Consider the following 22,082-nt stretch of genomic DNA (forward strand, 5'->3'; position numbering starts at 1 on the left):
AAGGTACAGAAGCCCTGGGCCAGAGGCAGCAAATCCCAGCCTCAGTTTCCCCATCTGGAGAACGAGACCATTGTTCACAACCTGGCGGTGGCTGGCGGACTCGGGACCGTGCCCGATAGGCAGCGGGCACCCAGACGGAGGTGACGAGGCCCCAGCCCCCCAAGGCCACCAGCTGAACCCCCAGAGCGTAAGCCAGAGGGCCACAGGGGCCACACTGGCAGAGGGGATACTCCCCGGGCCAGGAATGCAGGACTCCAGCTCCCCAAGGAGGCACCTGCAGGCGTGAGGCAGTCAACGCTGCAGACACAGCAGCCAGAGTTCCGGTCGGGGGAGCTGGTGAGAGGCCCCAGGGACCCCACAGTGTCGGCCCCAGAGCCTCAGGCCAACTCGGGGACTCCCGAGAACCTTCTTTGCTCCTGCTTCTGGGGCCCAAGCCTGGTGCACAGACACACGTGCGTGAACACGGACACACGTGCACAGAGACGCAGACCTACACACGCCTGCACACAGGCACACACGCACTCGGACACACACCTGCACACGTGCTCAGGCCCACAGACGTGCAGACACACAAATGCCAAAGACAGAAACACCAGCTTAGGGGAAAGGATGCACCTTTTCTTGTTTAACAAAATAAATTAAATATACGAAGCTTCAGCTCAAAATCTATATAAAATTACAGAGGTCTGGGGCTGCCACCGGCAGTGGGACATGGGTGTGTGGCCCCCCGAGGTCGGGCCATTCGGTTGGCCATCAGGCCAGGTGCATCCCGGCCCAGGGACAGGCCGGGTCTGTGGCGCCACCTTCCTTCCAGCATTAATATTATTATCTTAATTTCTTAAATATAAATATCGAGGGCCCTTATCTCTGGCAGTGTGAGGCCGGGCGGAGCAGGGTCACCCCGGGGCCGGGCTCCGGCCTCTCGGGACGCGGCGGGGACCGCTGTGCCTGACCCCCTGGCCCAGGGTCCCCGGGGCGGGGGGGTGGGGAGGGGGACTCCCGGACACCCAGACGCGTGGTGGCAAACACAGCCGCCCCCCCTGCGGAGGCCTGGGCAGGGACGCAGGCGGCAGGCACAGGGCAGGGGGCGGGAAGTCTCGGTTCGCGAAGCCAGGGTGCCTCTCAGATCTCCTGCCAGGCGCGGGGAGGGGTGGCTTGACCGTGGTCCCTGTGAAATCCTCACAGGAGCCAAGGGATTCCTTCATCGACTAGCACGCTGCTACATGCACACTGCAAAGTTACAAACACAGGCCTTCCCCAAAGCGTCTTAGTCTGAGGGTGTGTGTGTGTGTGTGTGTGTGTGTCCAGAGCCAGGTCATACGTGTGTGTGTGTCGTACACACCGGGCACCCGGGGTGCTGGCCGCGCCTCCTGCCCGTGGTCCGTCTCCCTCGGTGGCCCTCCCCCCCCAGCCTGCCCCCCTTGACCTCCACGTGCCCACCCCCACGGCACCTAGAGCTGCAGCGGGCCGGTGCCCCAGAGGCGTCGCCGTCTAGCACTGGTAGTGGATGTGCTGGTGCTGGTGAACCTTGCCCTCCACGTGAGAGTGCGTGTGCGTGTGCGTGTGCGTGTGCACGTCCGCGTAGAGCTTGGGGTAGAGTCTGGGACCGGCAGACGGGCCGGGGCCCAGCAGGTGTTGGGGCCCTGCCGGAGGCCCCAGCTCCTCACACAGCCCCACGCCGGGGGCGGTGCCGAGGGCGGAGGGCACAGGAAGGTCCTTGTCCCCACCACGGTCGCGGGCAGTCACGGGCAGACGGTGCGCAGGCAGAGGAGGGGCAGGCCCGGGCGCACACGGCTTCTTCTTGGCCTGGCAGAGCCACAGCAGCACGGTGCCCAGGATGAAGACGGCACCGGCTGGGATGCCGATAACCACGGGCCACGGCAGGCTAGCGGTCGAGGACGAGGGGGCCACGGGCGGCCCTGGCGGCTTGGGGTCTGCAAGGGAGACCAAGGAGGGGGGCGGGGAGGGGAGCGTCGCCGTGGGTCCCGGCGACAAGAGGCCGGCCCGCGGCACGGAGGGGCCCCGGGGCCGGGAGCGGGCGCACGCACCTGGCAGCACGGTGAGGAAGGCGCTGCGGAAGCTGTAGCCCATGGTGTTGGCGCCCAGGCAGATGTACATGCCCGCGTCGTCCTGGCGGGCGCGGGTGATGAGCAGCTTGTTGAGGTAGGAGCCATCGGGCCGCGACCACACGTCGCCCGTGGGCAGCACCACGAACTTCTGGCCGCCCACATCGATGGTGGAGTTGTAGCGGCCCTCGGTGCCGTACTCCACGCGCTTCAGCCACTGGATCACCGGCTTCACGTCACTGCGCACTTTGCACTGGAAGGACGTGGTGCCCCCGAAGTCCACCGTCGTGTTCACGGGGTGCGTGCCCGTGAGGACAGGCTTGGAGCGCGTCCGCTCTGCGCGAGGACACAGCGCGTCGGCACACGCCCCGGGCACCGCCAGCTCCCCGCCCCCCAGGCCCGGCACTCACGGATCACGTCCACCTTGTAGGTTGCATTGATGGCGCCCGCCCGGTTCGACACACGACACGTGTACTTGCCGCTGTCCTCGGGACGCAGGTTTTTCAGGCTCAGCGTCCACTTCTTCCTGTGCTCGCCGGCCTCCAAGCCCGTCAAGGCCTGGTCATCCTTCATCCACATGATGTCGGGCCGTGGGTGCCCGCTGGCCACGCACTTGAGCCGCACGGAGCTGCCCACCGGCCGCGCGATCACCCGGCGCCTCATCTTGGAGGGCTGTGTGAAGCGGGGCCGTGCTGCGGGACGGGGCGGCACCGAGGTCAGCAAGGCACCGGGCAGGCCAGCCCCCCCACCTGCGCCCGAGGGGAAGGGAGACGCCGGCCCCATCTCACCCCACTGCTTGCCGGCTGGGTCCTCCTGGCCCCCAGAAGGGCCGTCGTGCCCCAGACGCTCCCTTCCCGGGCCAGTGTCATCTGCAGAGACGAGGGCACGTGAGAAGGGCCCCAGCGGTCCCCACCCAGACCCCAGCCTTGGGCCCAGCTGGGAAAGCTCTAGAAACACAACTGGGAGCCCTTGGGAGCACACCCACATCTCAGAATCCCAGAGACAGCTGGGAAGAGCGGCCCGCCCAGCCTACTCCCTGGGTGCAGGTGACCCCAACAGAGCTGGCCGCCCGCCCCCCCTCCGGCTCCGGGGGGTCTGCAAGGCCCGTGGGAGGAGGGGGCCAGCCCCGCCGGCAGCTGCAGTAACCCTAGCCCACATCAAGGCGCCGAGGCCTTGGTGAGCTGACATGGCTCACATACCACCTAGTCGTCCTCCCCTTTCAGAGGACAGTGGGGGGGACACGCACAGGGTTCCCATTCCACAGTCCGGAGCAGGGGCCCCGCGGGGGTGGGGCAGGCTGAGGAATGCCCCTCCCGTGACAGCCGCCTCCACCCAGCCGGGGACCCAGTGAGGGGGTGGCACAGGTCAGGCTCCCCCTTTGTGAGACGGCCGCCACGGCTCGGAGGGAGCCTGCCCCGGGGAGCCCCAGCCCCGGGGAGCCCCAGCCCCGGGGAGCCCCAGCCCCGGGGCCCGTGGGGGGAGGGCCAGCCATGCGCCTGGTACATGTGTACCAGAGGGTGTGTCGCCGGGGACCCCGCCAGTCCCCAAGCCCGGGCCCCAGAGGCAAAAGAGAACAGAAGGCCCTCGGCGGCCCCTCTGAACTCTGAAATCTGAGCCTCAAAGTGAGAGCCGACACCCAGGGCCGTCAGCCCGCCCAGCCCGCCCTTCAGTGGGACCACCACCCTGGGGGCTCCCCCACGCCCACTCCTGCCGCCCCCTAGCCAGCCTCAGTCTCCCGGTCAGCAGAACCTTTGGGAGGAGGGGCCCCCCGAGATACAGGCCTGAGAAGGAGCAGGGGCCCCGGGGCCGGGGGTGACGACAGAGATCAAGCCCCTGTCCTGGGCCCGGAGGAGGCAGGCAGGGACGGGTCTCATCCTGGGAGGCAGGGGGGTGAGCTCAGGCAGGGATGGGGCGGGGGGGTGGGGGGGGGGGCCGGGGTGGTGCTGACTCAGGGCTCACACGGCGCAGCCCCGCCCCGCCCCGCCCCCACGCGCCCTGGCACGGCCACCACTGACCCATCACGATGAGGGTATAGTTGACGCTGAGGCTGCCGAAGCCGTTGGTGGCCTTGCACACGTAGGCGCCAGCGTCGTCTCGCTCTACCTCCTTCACCTTCAGGCCCTGGGGCAGCACGCGGAAGCGACTCCAGCCGCCGTGGATTGTGCGGCCATCCTTGGTCCACATGGTGAGCGGTGGCGGGTCCCCCTCCACGGGGCACTGCAGCCTCACGGTGCGGCCCAGACGGGCCACCTGCCTCGAAACCACCTTGTCCGCCATCCTCGGGGGGCCTGCGGGCGGGCCAGAGGGCTCAGTCAGAGAGGAGGGGGCTGGCAGTAGTCAGGGGTCCAGGCGGGCAGGGCTGCTGGGAGCCAGGGGGCCGTCCCTGTCGGGTCCCCACCCATGACTCACACAGATACACCTGCCGGGCACAGACAGGGGCGGGGGGGGGGGGGGGGGTGGCCTGAAGCCCGGGGCCCTGCTCCCAGGCCACAGCAGCTGCCGTTCACCCTGGACCCACCGCACACCAAGCCCACGCCCACGGAGCCCCCACGGCGAGCCAGGCTCTGGCTCACGCCCCCCCCCCGCCCCCCAGCACCCGTCACGTACGTTGTAGTCAAGATACAGGTTGGCTGGAGCGGGTCACCCAGGGTGCATGCCCACAGGCGAGCCAGAGCGGCCCCTCACTGCCTCCCATATACAGCGAGCGTCCACGCGTGCGGCCTGCCTGTGAGCGAGTCCGTGCGGCACGAACAGGCGTGGCCGGTGGCCCACGTTTGCGCCCGTGTGTGCGTGGGCCCCATCTGCCCGGGTCTGTCTGCAGGGCCGAAGGCTCTGCTGGTTCCCAGCCACACCACACCGGGTGGCTCATCCCTGGGCGGGGGCGGGGGCGGGGGGAGGGGAGCAGGACCCCAAGGCCCTGGGGTCAGAGGGCGAGGGGCAAGGTGCCAGGCCCAAGTGCAAGGTTCCCGTCTGGTGGCAGCCACTGCCCACTGCGCCCCAACGGGAGAAGCCTGAGCTGTGGGCTGAGGCCATGGGGCCCCTGAGCAACGAGAAGGCCACCCTCACCCGTGAGTCTCGGGCCGGCTTCAGCACCTCTGTGCCCGAGTGCAGGGATGGTGGGGGTGACCAGGACGCGGGGAAGGACGCTGCAGGTGTCCGAAAGAGGCAGGGCCGTCTCCTGGCCAACCCTCAGGTCCCCTGTCCCATGCCTGTGCCTCGAGCCTGGGCCAGTCTGCAGCCACAGGGGTGCCGGGCTCCGACAGTCACCCCACCCACTGTACCCGCCCCCCCCCCCCCCCCCAGACCAGGAGAGGCAGCCACAGGCACCCAGCTGCCCTTCCCAGCTCCGGAGACCCCACCCTCCAGCTGTGGGCAAGGGGCATTCACCCCACACTGTGGCCACTCGGGCCGGCATCCCATCCCGGCCTCACGGAGGTGCCAGGAGGCGGCCGCTGCTCCGAGAGGCTATCGCCACGGGGCCTGAGGGCAGCATGTGTTTTTAATAAGCAGCTGGTATTCCTTCAACATGCAATTACCAGCTGGCTACCTTAGCGGCCTTTGCGTCCAGGACCCAAAGTGCTTCCGCGGGCTCTTTGGAGGCTCAAGCGGCGGCTTCCTGTCTGTCACCTCCCACCCCCAGGGGACCCTTGCAGAGCACAGCCCCTCACCGCTGGTCTGCAGGTGCTGGGGGGCGGTAGGGGCTGGTCCCATGTGGATAGACCGGGGTCCGGGCAGGGAGGGGTCCTGAGCTCCGACTCCAGCTTTGCTGGGGGGACGGGAAAGTGGGGGACACAGCAACACTGGGCCATTCCCTCTACGACTCCAGACAGAAAGGGGGCTAGAGGTTGTGGGCACCGGCCTACCCAGCCCCCACCCACAATCTCGCCCACGCCTGCTGCCACACCCCACCCACCAAGCCCACACCCAGGCTTGCAGCAACGCTTCTTCCCTGCACCCATATTCTGCCTCCACTGGGGTTCCCCTGCTCCTGCCGTGGGGCCCCTAACCGTGCACCGTGGGCCCCAGGCCATCTCAGCACTCCCAGCCAGCCCCCTCCTCACCAGAACCCCAGTATGCCTGGAAAGGGCAGGAAGAACAGGGAGGGCCGCTGAGACCTGCCGCCCCCTAATTTCTCAACTGTCTGTGGGGCCCCCCAACCGCCCAGGGTCCCGGCCTCGTTCCCAGGCAGGCCCTGTCCGACACCTGTCACTATTCAAAGGGGCCTCCCAGGCCGCAGGACAAAGAGGGCACCCCCCCCCCCCCCCCCAAGCCCGCCCTGTGCCCTGGGCCTCCCAAGCTGACACCTGGGCACACAGACGTGTGCACACACAGACGCACGAACTGCCTGGAAAATGCAGGGGAACAGAACACTGCCTGGCCTGAGGGGCAGTGTCCCTCTCCACCTCTGCCTGTCCAAACCCATCCTGGGGGCACGACATGGGGCTGGCCCGACACCTCCCGCCCTGGGAGGAACCTGCCTCAGTGACAGAGAAAGGACCCATCTGACAGTGGTTGAGGGGGTTGGGGGGGGGGGGGGGTCCACCTCCAGCCCAGCCCCCTCTGCACCAGGCAGGAGTTTGACGAGTTGAGGGACCAGGCATCTACTGGGCCTCAGAGGCCATGGGCCCCCTTGGAAACTGTGGAGAGGAGGAGGACAGAGCCAACTGCCAGACGGACCGGAAGTGTGGCCCCGAGGGCCGGCCCGCAAGCAGGACAGGGGACAGGCAGGCCGGCAGCCAGAGGCCCCAGCTGGAGCCAGCCTTATCCTAAAGCAAACAGCCCCCTTCCCCTCCCCCGGGCCAGCCCTGCCCCACCCCCACCTGAGCTCCACTGGACCCCAGGCCAGGCCTGCCCTGCCCCCTCCAAGCCCTGCCTTTGCAGAGACCCCAGCAGGCTCACAGGAGGGAGGCCCGCCCCCCCCCCCCCCCCCCAGATTCCTGGGAATTTTGGCCGCCAGCACCACGGCCACAGCTCTATATTTAGCCTGGGAAACACAAGCCCCCATTGTTCCACCTGGTCAGGGTGTCCAACCCACTCAGCCAGGGGGAAACTGAGGCAAGAGCTGAGAGAGATGGGCGCCTGGAGGGCATGTGGGTGGGGGAGGCAGCCGGTTTCCCGTCCCCTCCCAGGAGGAAAGCCTGACAGCTCCAGGGCAGCCTGGGGGCCCTGGCACCGAGGCCCTGGTCTCCTCTGGGGTCCTTCCAGCCAGCGTCAGCCCCTCCTCCCATGAGCACCACCGCCAGAAGGCCCATCCCTGCACACGGCCCAAGCCACAGCCCTGGGAAGTTTGGAGCATGGGGGGGATGTAGACGGTCACACGGGGCGGGCAGACACGGGGGTAAGAAGAGGCTGGGGCTGGGTCTCACCCCTCAAGGGGGCTGAACATCAAGGTGGTGGACAGGGTCACCACATCCCTCTTCCTCCCTCTATCCTCCCTGCCCTCCTCCCCGACAGCCGTGAAAACATGGCCAGGAACAGGGGTGCCCGGAGAGGCCAGGGTGCAGCAACCTGGAAGGCCCCACACATCCAGGCTTCCTGGCTGCCGTCCAGAACTCAGGTGTCAGGGGCACACCCCATCACACCATCTCCCCGACACGCCATCCCTCAAGACGCACAGGCTGTCCCCAGACGCACAGGCTGTCCCCCGGACACTGTCCCCCAGACACACAGGCTGTCCCCAGATGCACAGGCTGTCCCCAGACGCACAGACTGTCTCCAGATGCACAGGCTGTCCCCAGACGCACAGGCTGTCCCCAGACGCACAGGCTATCCCTAGACGCACAGGCTGTCCCCCAGACGCACAGGCTGTCCCCCAGACGCACAGGCTGTCCCCAGATGCACAGGCTGTCCCCAGATGTATAGGCTGTCCCCAGATGTATAGGCTGTCCCCCAGACACTGTCCCCCAGACGCACAGGCTGTCCCCCAGACGCACAGGCTGTCCCCCAGACGCACAGGCTGTCCCCAGATGCACAGGCTGTCCCCAGATGTATAGGCTGTCCCCAGATGTATAGGCTGTCCCCCAGACACTGTCCCCCAGACGCACAGGCTGTCCCCCAGACGCACAGGCTGTCCCCCAGACGCACAGGCTGTCCCCAGATGCACAGGCTGTCCCCAGATGTATAGGCTGTCCCCAGATGTATAGGCTGTCCCCCAGACACTGTCCCCCAGACACACAGGCTGTCCCCCAGATGCACAGGCTGTCCCCCAGACACACAGGCTGTCCCCAGATGCACAGGCTGTCCCCCAGACGCACAGGCTGTCCCCCAGATGCACAGGCTGTCCCCCAGACGCACAGGCTGTCCCCCAGACGCACAGGCTGTCCCCCAGATGCACAGGCTGTCCCCCAGACGCACAGGCTGTCCCTAGACGCACAGGCTGTCCCCCAGACACACAGGCTGTCCCCAGATGCACAGGCTGTCCCCCAGACACTGTCCCCCAGACACACAGGCTGTCCCCCAGACGCACAGGCTGTCCCCCAGACGCACAGGCTGTCCCCAGATGCACAGGCTGTCCCCAGATGTATAGGCTGTCCCCAGATGTATAGGCTGTCCCCCAGACACTGTCCCCCAGACACACAGGCTGTCCCCCAGACGCACAGGCTGTCCCCCAGATGCACAGGCTGTCCCCCAGACGCACGGGCTGTCCCCAGATGCACAGGCTGTCCCCAGATGTATAGGCTGTCCCCAGATGTATAGGCTGTCCCCCAGACACTGTCCCCCAGACGCACAGGCTGTCCCCCAGATGCACAGGCTGTCCCCCAGACGCACAGGCTGTCCCCAGGTGCACAGGCTGTCCCCCAGACGCACAGGCTGTCCCCCAGATGCACAGGCTGTCCCCAAGACACACAGCCTGTCTCCAGATGCACAGACTGTCCCCCAGACGCTGTCCCCCAGACGCACAGGCTGTCCCTCCAGATGCTATCTCCCAGACGCAAAAGCTGTCCCCAGATGCACAGGCTGCCCCCAAATGCTGTCCCCCAGACACACAGGCTGTCCCCCAGACGCACAGGCTGTCCCCCAGACACTGTCCCCCAGATGCACAGGCTGTCCCCCAGACGCACAGGCTGTCCCCCAGATGCACAGGCTGTCCCCCAGACGCACAGGCTGTCCCCCAGACACACAGGCTGTCCCCCAGACACTGTCCCCAAGACACACAGGCTGTCCCCCAGACGCACAGGCTGTCCCCCAGACACTGTCCCCCAGATACACAGGCTGTCCCCCAGATGCACAGGCTGTCCCCCAGACGCACAGGCTGTCCCCCAGACACTGTACCCCAGATACACAGGCTGTCCCTCCAGATGCTATCTCCCAGACGCAAAAGCTGTCCCCAGATGCACAGGCTGCCCCCAAATGCTGTCCCCCAGACACACAGGCTGTCCCCCAGACATTGTCCCCCAGACGCACAGGCTGTCAATGTCTCCCAGACACACAGGCTGTCCCCCAGACGCCGTCCCCCCACACATGCCGTCCCCCAGAAGCAACATCCCTCAGGTGCTGCCCCCTAAGATGCACACTCTCCCCGCAGACAGTCCCCCAAGTACACACACACACAACCAGACACACTCCTACAGTGGACACAGACCCCTCACCCCGGGATGCAGCACACCTTGGAGCACTGCACACACACCCCGAAGCCCACACCCCCTTGCCCCATCCGGCTAGGAGCACCGCTCCCCCAGCTATAGCACAAGAAGGTCCCGCTATCACCCCAGACGATGCCTCTCCCATCCCGTGGGTCCCAGCAGGGCCAAAGGGGTAGGGGCGCTGGGAGGAACCGAGAGACAGGGACAGACCCCGACCGTTTTCACAGGCCCTCGGGGGCCACTTGAAACTCAGCACGCACACCCCACTAACCCCCACGGCCTGTGTGCTGCCTGCCCTCCTGTTACACCTTCCCAATCGAGCCCCAGAATGTCAAATACCGTCGTAGGGCAGTTAGTGTTCTGAAAAAGCACACGCGTGCAGAAGATTCTACGAGCCGATACACCTTCCCAACATCCCCCCTCCCTGCCTTCCCGCGGGGCCTGCCACGCCCCTTGCGGGGTGGCCCGCCCTGGCCACTCCACCTGCACCACCCCCAAGCCCCCTGCTCTGTTCACGTCCGTCTAGGGCCTCTAGAGCCTCTGCCTCTCCCCGCTGCCCACGGCGCTTGTGATCTGCTGACCCCGAGCCCCCTCCGTGAGGAGCCGGGCCAGACGCCGCCCCTCCCAGGGCCCACATGCCAGGGAGCCTCACATCATCGCAGCCCCCAACCCTGTGGCCACGGACGCAGTGGCAGTGAGGGTGTGCCAGAACCACTTGGCCGGCACGCCACGGCCAGCTCCACTCCTGGTAGCCCCTGAGAAGCCCCAGGAATTTCCAGCCGGCAGGTAATTCTCTGGCTGGGGGGTAGGTGGTCGTCAGGCTGACCACACTGGCACTGGCTGCGAAGTGACTTCGGCCCCCGGAGGCCTCCCTCCTGGAGAGGTCAAGCAGCCCCAGAGGGAGGGCAGGGAAGGGAGGCAGGTCCTGCCCAGCCTGTCTGGACACCCGACACCAGGCAGGCCAGGTGGGCACTCTCTGCGAGACAGGGGCACCTGTGCCGTTCTCCCATGGGGAGCAAGCACCGGCAGGGGGGTGGCTGGGAGGGCCCGGACACGGTGGCCCTGGGGCCAGTGCCCTCCCCAAGGAGGATACCAACAGGAGGGGCCACAGGTGAGGACCACCACACAGAGGACATGAGAGGCAGGGGCCAGCCTCTGCCCTGGCTCCGAGCCACTCGGGCACACACACACACACACACACACACACACACACACGTGCACACGCACACACAGGCCCCAGGGCGGCCCCTGGGGGCTGGACCCACAGGGTCTGTGCTGGAACCGGTAGGACCCGAAGGACAGGTGGTTGCCCCAGAAACCAGGCCATTCTGGGTGCGGCAAAGGGACAGACTGACCCACCGAGCAAGGAAGATGGCGGGGGTGCCCAGTCCATCCCACCAGGAGCACGAACTAAGGTGACAGGCTGGATGGGGCCCACCGGGTCCGTTCCCTTCCCTGGAATCCCCCCGGGGGGGCCTCCGGCAGACCCCCGGTTCCAGGGCTCATCCTCTTTGCCACTCCCGGGGCACACACGGGGGCCACAGAGCATCACCCTGACAGTCCTGCTGCCCCGGGGGAACCCCGCGTAAACCTCCAACAGCTGGCGGCGACCGATCCGTGCCCAGACCCGCTGCCACAGAGCCCACCGCGGGGGCCCAGCCGGACACCCCGGTGGCCGTGTCCAGATCTCACCAAGCCCGCCCAGACTCCAAGCCGACCCCTGCCCGCACCCGCCACCCATCCCCTCTCACAAAAACATCACTCGCCGAGAACCCGTACGGCATCACCACCTCCCCAGAGGGGCCTGGCCCCACCCCCAGCTGCCAAGGAACCAAGAAGGACCTTGTCCGCTGTGCCTCCCTCACATGCTGGCACTGGACCCACAGGACAGGGTGACAGGACCAGAGGCCCAGACCACCCAAGGGGCCCTGCCCTGTGGGCTCCGACCTGCACGGCCTCGGAAGAGTGACAGGATGTCTCCCGTGGGCCAGAGGTTGGCCTTTGGGCAGAAGCAACGCTCCACCTACTGTGAGGGCTCAGGCATTAGAGAGCCCCACCCACCCGACAGCAAGCCCCAGCCAGAGAGCCCCACGCTGCCCTCCACACCCGCACTGCCCCCTCCCCCTGCCCACAGCCCGCAGCCCTCTTCTTGAGGACAGGCCAGAGGGCATGAAGCTTGGGCACGGTGGGACCCCTAGAGTCCCTGCAGGCCGCAGGGTGGGCCACCCACCTCTCAAGGAGCACACAGCACCCGGCGCCGGGTCCCAGAGCAAACCCCAAAGTCCCTGTGGGAGCGGGCGGGCCACTGCAGCAGCACAGAGGGGGGCCCAAAGTCCCTGGCCGGTGGCCCCCCTCTCCTGGGGCTCAGCCCTGTGGGGGCCAGAGGGCATCACTGCCCCGTGGGGTCCCAGGCCACAGTGCAGCACAGCTCTGTCCCCACTGCCTGCTGCCCCAGGCACCATTATTTTTTCACAGTGTGGGGCTTGTGTGAATCTCTAACAAACTGGGGCAGGAAGAGAGCGATTGTTTCCTGCCGAGATGGCAAGCCCTGGGTGTCAGAGGCCTGAGGATGAGGCGCCCTCCTCGTCACAGCTGCCTCTGACATTGCAGGGACAGCTCCCAGAAGCCCCTACCCCATGCGGGTTCTCCCCAAGGGGGCCGGTCCTTGTGGGGCAAAGGCCTGCCAGCCCCCAGGCCTGCCCCCCAGCCACTCAGTGGAGACACAGAGTGTGGAGACCCCAGGACTCCCCACTGGGAGCAGGAAGGCCAGCGCCCTGCCCAGGTGGGAGAGCCCCCAGGCCACCCCCAGCTGCTCCCCCGGTCCTGGCCTATCCCGACAGATGCCCCCAACCCAGCTGCGCCAACGCACCCGCGGCCCCAAGACGTCCACCCCAGCCCACGTGACCTGCCCACCTCTGCCCACACCACACCCCTGCAGGCCTTCCCCCTCCTCACCCGGCCAGTGCCCACCTCTCTTTCCAGGCCGTGGTGCCTGTGCTTCACCCCATCCCCCTCCCCCAACCTCCTCCTGCCTTTCCTGGACTGTGGACTCCCGGCTGCCCAGGACAGTGGCCCCTGCTCTCTTGGGCCCCAGGAGGAGCCCTGCTGGACACCTGTGGGGCTTGTGCAGGAGCACCCAGTGACCACCACGAGGAAAAGCAGAGGGCAGGCAGGGTGGGCCGGCAGCACCGGATGGGGCATCTCTGGGGTCTGGGCACACCCTGCTCTCCACGTGCTGGCCCTGCCAGGGCTGTAGTCACTGGGAAGGCATAGAAGGCCAGCAGGTCAGCAGCAAGGGTCCGGGCCTGCAGGGCCACTGCCTGCCTCCCCCTCGCACCGTAAGCAGTGCCGGAACCCCAAGCCAGAGGCTGAGGCCACTGCCGGGAAAAACCAACATTTCCCCATGGCACTGGGCGGGGGCTGAAGGCCCATTGATTCCCGCACAATGAAGAAGGAGCCCGCGGTAGGAGTTTCCAGGCCCAGCTAAAGGCGACTTTGTTCGCAGCTCCCTCCTCCCCCCAGAGGGGACAGTGATTTATTTTCTCTTCCAGGAGTGGGGCCCGAGACATAAATGGGGCGGCTGGCCGACATCCCCCCTCACAGAGCCTGGGCCCCGCTCCCGTACATCTACCTCAGCTGGGGCTGCACACTGGCCAGCCGCTGCCTGGAGGGGCGGGGGGGGGGGGGGGTGAGGCCCCCTGCGGCCTGGCCGGAGGCCAAGGTCAGCCGGTGCACACGCACGCCACCACAGCCATCCCGAGGCCCGCACGCCATCCCGCTGAACCACACACTGGCGGACCCTTCCCCAAACAGCCCTGAGGGTAAGAGGGCACTGTCCTCGTGGAGAGCAGCACCGGCCGGCAGGCACCCAGGCCCTGGGGTCAGCACTCAGCTCACCCAGGGCACAGCAGCAAGGTCCAGAGGATGGGGAGTGACCTCAAGGGCTGGCTGCCTCATCCTTGGAAAAGCTCAAACGTGGCCACCCTTGAACGGTTTCTTCCAGCGCTGTTTGTGAAAAGGCACTTGGTTCTGAGCCTCTCAAGGTCCCGCTGTGAGAAACCCAAATCCTATCTTTCCTTGCATTTGGAAAAAGCTGTTTGAGACAGACCCACCAGGATTGTGAAACTCTCAGAAAAGGAAACTTTAAAAACACGAGCTGAGTCTAGAGACACAGTGACTCCAGAAAGCGTGACGCACGGGGAGAACGGCTTTCAGGAGCGGCCGGGCTCCCTCTGTGCTGGTCGGCCGGCCTGAAGGTCCGCCGCGTGGCCTGCTTAACCGCAAAGGAGGAAGCGCCCGGGGTGACCTTGCCCCTCAAGTCCAGGTCTGGAGGAGAGGCCAGCACAGTTCGGGGAAAGGGGCTCTCCCCAGCACCCTGCCCCCGATGCCACAGAGGACCCTGCCCTTGGAGAGTGGCTCTCAGCCCCTGCTGCTGCCTGGGCCCCCGCCGCTCCCAGACAGGGCTAGGGCCAGAGCTGGATCCCAGGCGCAGCCCCAAGGCCAAGGCTCAGGGGAACAGAGCCGGGTGTGGCCCCTCCAAGGGCCCCTTGGCACTGAGGCAGGCCCCGCTGCCCACTGCTGCCCACCATCCACCACTCCGCCTCGGGCTCCGGCCAATGGCCAGCCCAGGCCAGCGGGCTCCAGGGCTCCCCGGCTCTGTAGCCAGGGGACAGGCAGGTGTGGGAACGAGGGGAGGCCACGTAGATAAAAGAGGAATCACAGTCCAGGCCGCCGGCCACCGTGGGGGGTGGGGGGGCCTTGCCGGGCATGACCCGAGTGCCCGCGGTGGCCAGGACACTGGCAGGCCCAGCCACGCCTGAGCAGCCCCCACCCTCAAGCCAGCCGGCCAGTCCCCGGCCGGGCAGGCGGGGGGGTGCTGTGGCATTAGGCCCACCTGGGCTGCCGCCTGCCACCCAACACCCAAACGTGCCCATATAAGGCCGGGTTGGGCTCGGTGTACCCGCTGGGTGGCGGGGGGAGGGGTGCGAAGCCTCAGAGGACTGGTGGACAGGGCAGGGACAATCCTGAGTGGTCAACACACCCAAAGGGCTGGCCTGGCCCAAGGTCCCGCCTAGCTGAGGGGAGGCCGGTGCGGAACATGGCGGGCAGGAGTCCGTGAACACGTATCTCCCATCATCCAACAGCCAAGGATGTCCCTTGCTGAGAGGTTGGGTGCGGGGGCAAAGGTCCCTCGGGAGACATTCCAGGCCTGCCTTCTTGGACGTCAGGTGTGTGAGTGCGCATCTAAGTCCTGGCACAGCACACGCCGAAAGACACTGTGCGGCCTGAAGCAGCGGGTCCTCCGGGCCTGCCTTGAGACAAGCCCCCACCCCCCACACCATGTCGCACCTCCAAGCTCCAGAGACTCAGCGCCCCCCGGCCGGCCCCACACCCCGCACATTCCTGGGGTGGGCAAGCTCAGGGCACAGGGCTGGGTCACAAGTCCCAGACACCAACAAGGTCGCCTCTGCCCCCAAACTGCACCCTGGCCACTACGGGGGTCTCTGCAGATTCCGCTGTGGCCAAAGAGCCTGCTCCACAAAAGTCCCCAGAGTAACCAGCTGCCCTCAACTTCAGGGACACAGATGGGTGTGTGTGTGTGCCCTGAGGGGGACTGAGGCCAGAGCCTACTCAGCCAATCGGTGTGGGGCCCCACAGGTGAGCTGGGGGTGCCCCCACAGGTGAGCTGGGGGTGCCGTGTGGGTTAGCATGCAGCCCCAAGGGTGAGCAGGGGCGGGATCTGAGGGGGAACTGGGGGATCCTACAGATGAGATGCGGGGGGGGGGGGGGGGGGCGGCATGGTGAGCCGGGGATGCCCTGTGGGTGAGCTGGGGGCCCCCCATGGGCAGTGTTGGGTGGGGGACCCTGTGGGTCAGGAGACCCGCCAAGCTCTGGGCCAGTAGGGGCGGGGCGCAGGCACGCGCGCCAGCCGGGCACTGTGGCAGGGTTCAGGGCCGGGAGGGAAAGGGGCGGCGCTGGCGCAGGCCGGGGCGCCGGGCTGGGCGCCAGGACTCACCTCGGGCGGCGGCGGCCGGCGGGAGGGCCCCCAGCAGCAGCGGCGGCAGCAGGAGCAACAACGTGGGGCTGGGCGTCATCTTGGCCTGTGCGGACCTGGGGGTGTTGGGGGTCAGTCACTGGCAGGCGGGGTAGGGGTCGCCCCCCTCTAGACTAGGGCCCCGGGGCCGCCGGCACCCCGGTCCTGGGCCGCGGGTTCGGGGTGCGGGCCGCCCCGCCCTCCCTGCCAGCGCCCCGGGCGGAGGAAGCAGCGGCGGGGAGCTCCGTGGGTATCAAAGGCAGACAAAGGGTTTACACTAATTACCGGCCTCCCCCGCCGCCCCCCGTCTCCAAACACCGTCTGGATTCCTGGCGCTTGTAACTCGGGCCCTGCCCGCGGGACACACAACACCGGCGGCCGCGCAGATAATCGCCTGCGCCATTAGCGGACAAATTTGCGCTGGGGGTGGGGGGGGCCCACGTGGGGTGCAGGGGCGGGGGCGGGGCGCGGACAGGACCACTGGCCCCGCAGGGGCGGCGGCGGCGCGTGCCGGTGCCCCGCGGCCTCGCACCCGGGCGTCCGGCACTCCCCCACCCCCCAGCCCCGGGCCGGATCGGGGACCCCGGACCCCAGTGCTCCCCAGTCGGCCCTCCCAGTCGGCCCCCCGGGGGTCACGGGCGCGCGCAGAGGCTCACCTCGGCGGGGGCGGGCGGGCAGCGGGGCTCAGGGCCGGGCCCGCGGGACGCGCTGCGCGGTCATCGCCGCCCCGGGCGCCGCACCCCCGGCGCCCCGCGCCCCCCGGGCCCGGCCTCGGGACGGGGCGGCGCTACCTGGGCGCGGGGCGGCTCGGGCCGGGGCCGGGGCCGGGGGCCGGGGGCCGGGGACCGGGGACAGCGCGGGCGCGGGGGTGGGGTCCAGGGGCCGGAGGCCGGGGCCGGGGTCCCGGGGCGGCGGGGCGAGGGGCCCGGGGCGCCGCGCCGCGAGGCGTCCTTCCCTGCGGGGCTTTGTCAACTCTCCCGGAGCGAGCGCCGAGCCCGCCGCGCGCCCCGCCCCGACACAACTTCCGTCCAATCGGCGCGCCCCGGCTCGCCCCGCGCCCGCCCCGCTCCCGCCCCGCGCCCAAACTTTCCCCCAATCCGCGCGCGCGCGCCCCGCCCGCCGGGCTCGCGACCTTAACCCTCGCGGTGCGGGAGGCCTGCGGGCGGGGCGGGCTCCCCGGGGCGCGGCCCCGCCCCCAGCCCGAGCCCTCCGCCCGCCCCCTGCCGGCCCGACTCCGCCCAGCCCCCCCCACCCCGCCATCGTCCCGCCCCCGGCCCAGCCACGCCACGCCCCCCCACGCCCCGCGCGTCTCCGCCGCCCGGGCCTGGCCCCTGCCACCCCGCCCCGCCCCGGCCGGCAGCTCCCCGCCCTGTCCCGCCGCGGCGCCCACCCCTTACCTGCACCCAACCGTGCCTGCGTCAGACGCCCACTGCCGGTGCCCTGGTGGGGCCCACGGCCAACCCTGACCCCAGGAGGCACGAACCGGACGGCCGCGGGGCTCTCTGAGAGATCCGAGACCCGGCTCTGACCCCACGCGGCTCTGGGAGGGGGGCACAGGTCTGGGGGATGTGGAGCTTCGAGGTTCAGCTTACCCAGCGGCCGTGAGCGAAGGCAGGTATGTTCCTGCCACCCACCTGGGGGCTTCAGGCCTGTCACCCACTGTGATGGCAACAAGGACATTAACAATAATGATAGAGAACAACACACAACCCCCAGACCAGGCAGGGGTCTGCTGTCACCTGCAGTAGAGGAAGAGACGCCCGCACAGAGAAGGCAGGTAATTTATCCGAGATTTCCCAACCAGCAGTTGGCGCGTCCAGGACCGGAACCATGTGCTGTGGAGTCCAGCTTCCCTGGGGTTCTTTCCGCACACTTTCCCCCGCCCCTGCCTGGCCCTACGCTGCACCCTGGGCGCTCTGACCGCCACGCCTCCCCTGCCTGCACCCAGCACGTCTCTCTGACCCTTCCGCACACCGTCCCTGGCCTGTGACTGAGCCTCTGCCCCACTGTCACTTCGCTTGAATGGAGAAATCACCATTTTTCTATAAATTTTTTAAAATTTATTCGTTTATTTCTGAGTGAGAGAGAGAGAGAGCACGAGCGAGTGAGGGGTACAGAGACAGGGAGAGAGAATGCCGAGCCTGGAGTGGACTCGAGCTCACCCAACACAGGGCTCGAACTCATGAGCAGTGAGATCACAGCCTGAGCCGAAGGCAGATGCTCAGCCAACTGAGCCACCCAGGCGCCCTGAAAAATCACGGTCACGGTGGTGCTCCACAGCAGCCTCTTGGTCTCCTCTGGACTTCCGTCCATGCTGTTGCATCAGGAACCCTGACTAAAGCAACCTCTATACTCGAAGGAGTCCCCTCTTCCAGGAAGCCTTCCAGAAAAGATTGCAACTGCAGAGGGCTTGGAAACCAACATCCCAAGGCAGAGGAGAGCCGGGTGAGGGAGTGCCAGCAGCCAGGGTTTGGAGCTATCAAGGCCCACACTGCCCAGCCTTCCCAAGCAAGTGAGAAGGCAGGTTCCCCAATCCTGTCTCCAGACCAGGTAGGCACTTCGTGGGTGGGTGGAGGTGAGCCCAGCCCAACCCTGTCCCGCGTGCGCCCTGAGGGAAGGCCTCAAGGGCAGACCTGAGTAGGCTTCCGGCACTTGGACTCAGGCCCCGCAGGTGGGGAGGGAGCACGGAGAGCTGGTTCCAGCCCGCCTGAGAAGGAGGGATTGGGCGGGGGGCTGGCACTGGGGTACAGACAGGCGTTCCGGACAAGATGGGCAGGCGGGCGGAGGGGTTCTCGGCTACTGCAAAGGCTGCCCTGGACTTCAGGAACGGGTCTGTGAGGAGACACAACCAGAGCATGAAAGCTCCGACAGGCGTGGAGGCCACCGAAGGCAGGTGTGTGGAAAGTTGGCCGTGAAGTCGGGGGAGGTCACAAACAAGGAAGTAGGCTGAATGCGCCGCAGTCAGTGCGGGTGTGAGGGCCAAGGTGGATGCTGGGAGGGGTTACAGGTCGATGAGCAGCCCCGGGTGGGGCGGCAGTCCAGGCAGGTGGGCGAGGAGGTGTGGCCCCCCAGTGGGTACTGGTAGGGCCCCAGAGAGCTGCTCTGGGGCTCGTCCCACGGCCCTGTGCAGGGACACGCTGCCCCCTGGCGGAGGCGCGGAACATGGTGGCCCCCACTAAAGAGTACCCAGCTCTCCTTCCCAGCCTCGCCACTTCCGCACCCCCAGGCCCACCTTTCGGGGCTCCCCAGGCAGGAGCCAGGGCTGCCTGAATGCCCAGCCCAGGCCGCTTCCTCCAGGAAGCCCTCCCACCGCCAAGCTCCCACTGCCCCTTCCTGGCAGCTGCCCTGAAACACCAAACCCGTTTAAATCGTCCCCTTTAAAACTGAGACTTAGGGCGATGGGCTAATCTCTCTGTGTCAGTCCCCCCATCTACCATCTGGTCACACAGAGTTGCGGGGTTTCTGTCTCTCACCTGCCTGGCGCAGGTGAACCCCCCAAAATATGTTGTTCTTCGTATTATCGTTCAAGCATGCCACAACGAGCCCTGGCCCTGTGCCAGGTTCTGTCAGGGGGCTAGAGATGTGGGGTTTTGCCAGGAGGATGAGGCCTCAGCCCTCACACACATGGCATCGTAACAGCAGGTGTAAGGACTGAGAAATGCGTCAGATGGTGGAAAGCGCTTGGCAGGGAATTGAAACCAGCTGATGTGCAGGCTTCTGCTTCTGCTCCAGATGAAGTAACAGGGACCAGATTCACATGCTCTTGCCCAAAACAGCAAAAAAAAAAAAAAAAAAAAAAAAAAAAAAAGACAGAAATAAATATATGTGAAAAATAGCACCCAAAACAGAGAGCATCACACAGCAAAGGATAATGATCCTTGAGAGATGGGAAACAAGTGAGAAAGACTACAACCATCCCTGCTCCCCTGCTTGAAGAGGGTTTCCAGGGTTCAGTGTAGGCAGTGGGGACCCAGGCAGAGCCCCGAGGTCTCCCTCAGTTGAGGGGATGGAGTGGGGAGTCCCGGGAGGACAAGACGACCAGAGTTCACAGGGCAGAGTCCTGGAGAGGAAATAGCTGTGCAGAGAGGGAGAGATCCCCCAGAGATGCACAGAGGGTCAGCCTCCTGGCTTCAGCTGGCTGCAGGCTGGTACAAGGATTAGAAGGAAAAAACCCACCCAACTTAGAGGAAGAATCATCCAGAAGGAGGCAAGCCCATAGATGGTGGGAATAGTGTCTGTGTCTGACAGCCAGAGTTGGGAACCTCCTAATTTAAGGGGCATCAGTTAAAGTAGAAAGAAGGGTTTTGCTTCAGTAGCAGAGAAAAATCAACCTTAGACTACATATAGTTCTGGTCCTGCCCAACAAAGCTTAAAGACAAAACCCAAAAGGGTCACACAAGTTCCAAGTAACTTAACTGCATCCCAGAAACAAATACAAGGACATTTACAGAAATATAAAACTATCCAGCACCCGAAAAGGTAGAATACACACTGTTTGACATGCAACCAAAAATAATTAGGCATGAAAAGAGGCAAGAAATTATAACCCATAACGAGGGAGAAAATCAACCAAAACTAACTCAGATGTGACGAAGATGATAGAATTGGTAAGGCGAGAACATCCTTTACACTCACCGTGACCATATTCCACGTGTTCAAGATGCTGGAGGGAAGCCTGAATATGTTAAGTACAGATATGGACGATTTTTTTAAAGCCTCAAATTGAACTTCTGGAAATGAAAATTACAGTGTCTGAGATAAAGAATACGTTGAATGGGATTAATAGAATATTGCACAAGAAAAAAATTGTGAGCTTGAAGTCATAGCAATAAAGACCATCCACATGAAACACCAAGAGAAAAGTGACTGAAAAGGAAAATGAACTAATTGTCAGGGAGCCACTGGGCAACTCCACAAAGGTGAGCTACCGGTGGAGTTGGAGTCTCAGAAGACAGGAGGTGGAAACAGGAAAGAAAAGGCATTTTAAGAAAATGGCCAGGTTTGTTTTTGTTTGTTTGTTTTTTTTTACAAATGTAATGAAAAACATAAGCCCACAGTTCCCAAAGCTCAACAAAACTTAAACACAAGAAAGATGAAGAAAACTACATTAAAGCTGGTACATCATTCTCAAAATGCTAAAGAACAGTTAAAAAGAGACTAGCGTAAAAGTATCCAGGGGAGCCAAAACAATCTTGGAAAAGAAAACCAAAGCTGGAGGCATCACAATCCCAGACTTCAAGCTATACCACAAAGCTGTCATCATCAAGACAGCATGGTACTGGCACAAAAAAAGATTAATGGAACAGAAGAGAGAGCCCAGAAATGGACCCACAAACGTATGGCCAAGTAATCTTTGACAAAGCAGGAAAGAAGAGCCAACGGAATCAAGACAGTCTCTTCGGCAAGTGGGTGCTGGGAAAACTGGACAGCGACATGCAGAAGAATGAACCTGGACCACTTTCTTACACCAGACACAAAAATAAACTCAAAATGGATGAAAGACCTAAATGTAAGACAGGAGGCCATCACAATCCTCGAGGAGAAAGCAGGCAACAACCTCTTCGACCTCAGCTGCAGCAACTTCTCACTCAACACATCTCCGGAGGCAAGGGAAACAGAAGCAAAAATGAACTATTGGGACCTCCTCCAAATAAAAAGCTTCTGCACAGCGAAGGAAACAATCAGCAAAACTAAAATGCAACTGACAGAATGGGAGAAGATATTTGCAAATGGCATATCAGATAAATGGTTAGGATCCAAAATCTACAAAGAACTTATCAAACCCAACACCCAAAAAACAAATAACCCAGTGAAGAAATGGGCAGAAGACACGAACACACTTCTCCAGAAGACATCCAGATGGCCAACAGACACATGAAAAGATGCTCAACATCACTCATCATCAGGGAAATACAAATTGAAACCACAATGAGATACCACCTCACACCTGTCAGAATGGCTCACATTCACAACTCAGGCAACAACAGATGTTGGGGAGGATGCGGAGAGAGAGGATCTCTTTTGCATTGTTGGTGGAAATGCAAGCTGGTGCAGCCACTCTGGAAAACAGTATGGAGGGTCCTCAAAAAACTAAAAATAGAACTACCCTACGACCCAGCAATTGCACTACTAGGCATTTACCCAAGGGATACAGGTGTGCCGTTTCGAAGGGACACAGGCACCCCCATGTTTATAGCAGCACTATCGACAATAGCCAAAGTATGGAAAGAGCCCAAATGTCCATCGATGGATGAATGGATAAAGAAGATGTGGTGTGTATATATATATATATATATATATATATATATATATATATATGTATGTATGTATGTATACACAACGGAGTATTACTCAGCAATCAAAAAGAATGAAATCTTGCCGTTTGCAACTATGTGGATG

At 64.3% G+C, this 22,082-nt stretch overlaps 1 protein-coding gene across 1 annotated transcript; it reads right to left on the bottom strand.

Moving 5' to 3' along the window:
• Nucleotides 1-597: 597 nt before the first annotated feature.
• On the bottom strand, nucleotides 598-16,396 carry FGFRL1 (fibroblast growth factor receptor like 1). The gene is made up of 7 exons (XM_042937151.1): nucleotides 16,340-16,396; nucleotides 15,666-15,760; nucleotides 4,082-4,354; nucleotides 2,855-2,935; nucleotides 2,477-2,758; nucleotides 2,049-2,402; nucleotides 598-1,934 (listed from the first exon to the last, which is right to left on the bottom strand). Exons 2-7 carry the CDS (start codon nucleotides 15,742-15,744, stop codon nucleotides 1,492-1,494), a joined length of 1,512 nt encoding a protein of 503 aa, XP_042793085.1. The 5' UTR covers nucleotides 15,745-15,760; nucleotides 16,340-16,396; the 3' UTR covers nucleotides 598-1,491.
• Between the last annotated feature and the right edge of the window lie 5,686 nt (nucleotides 16,397-22,082).

This window comes from Panthera leo, chromosome B1 (genome assembly GCF_018350215.1).
Source record: "Panthera leo isolate Ple1 chromosome B1, P.leo_Ple1_pat1.1, whole genome shotgun sequence".
Lineage (NCBI taxonomy): Eukaryota > Metazoa > Chordata > Mammalia > Carnivora > Felidae > Panthera > Panthera leo.

Bases quoted from the DNA above. Each gene is read 5' to 3' on its own strand.
- FGFRL1 (XM_042937151.1), bottom strand. From the start codon at position 15,744: ATGACGCCCAGCCCCACGTTGTTGCTCCTGCTGCCGCCGCTGCTGCTG. The intron at 2,403-2,476 runs GTGAGTGCCGGG...GTCCTCGCGCAG, and splicing joins CTACAAGGTGGACGTGATCC to AGCGGACGCGCTCCAAGCCT. The intron at 1,935-2,048 runs GTGCGTGCGCCC...TCTCCCTTGCAG, and splicing joins CTTCCTCACCGTGCTGCCAG to ACCCCAAGCCGCCAGGGCCG.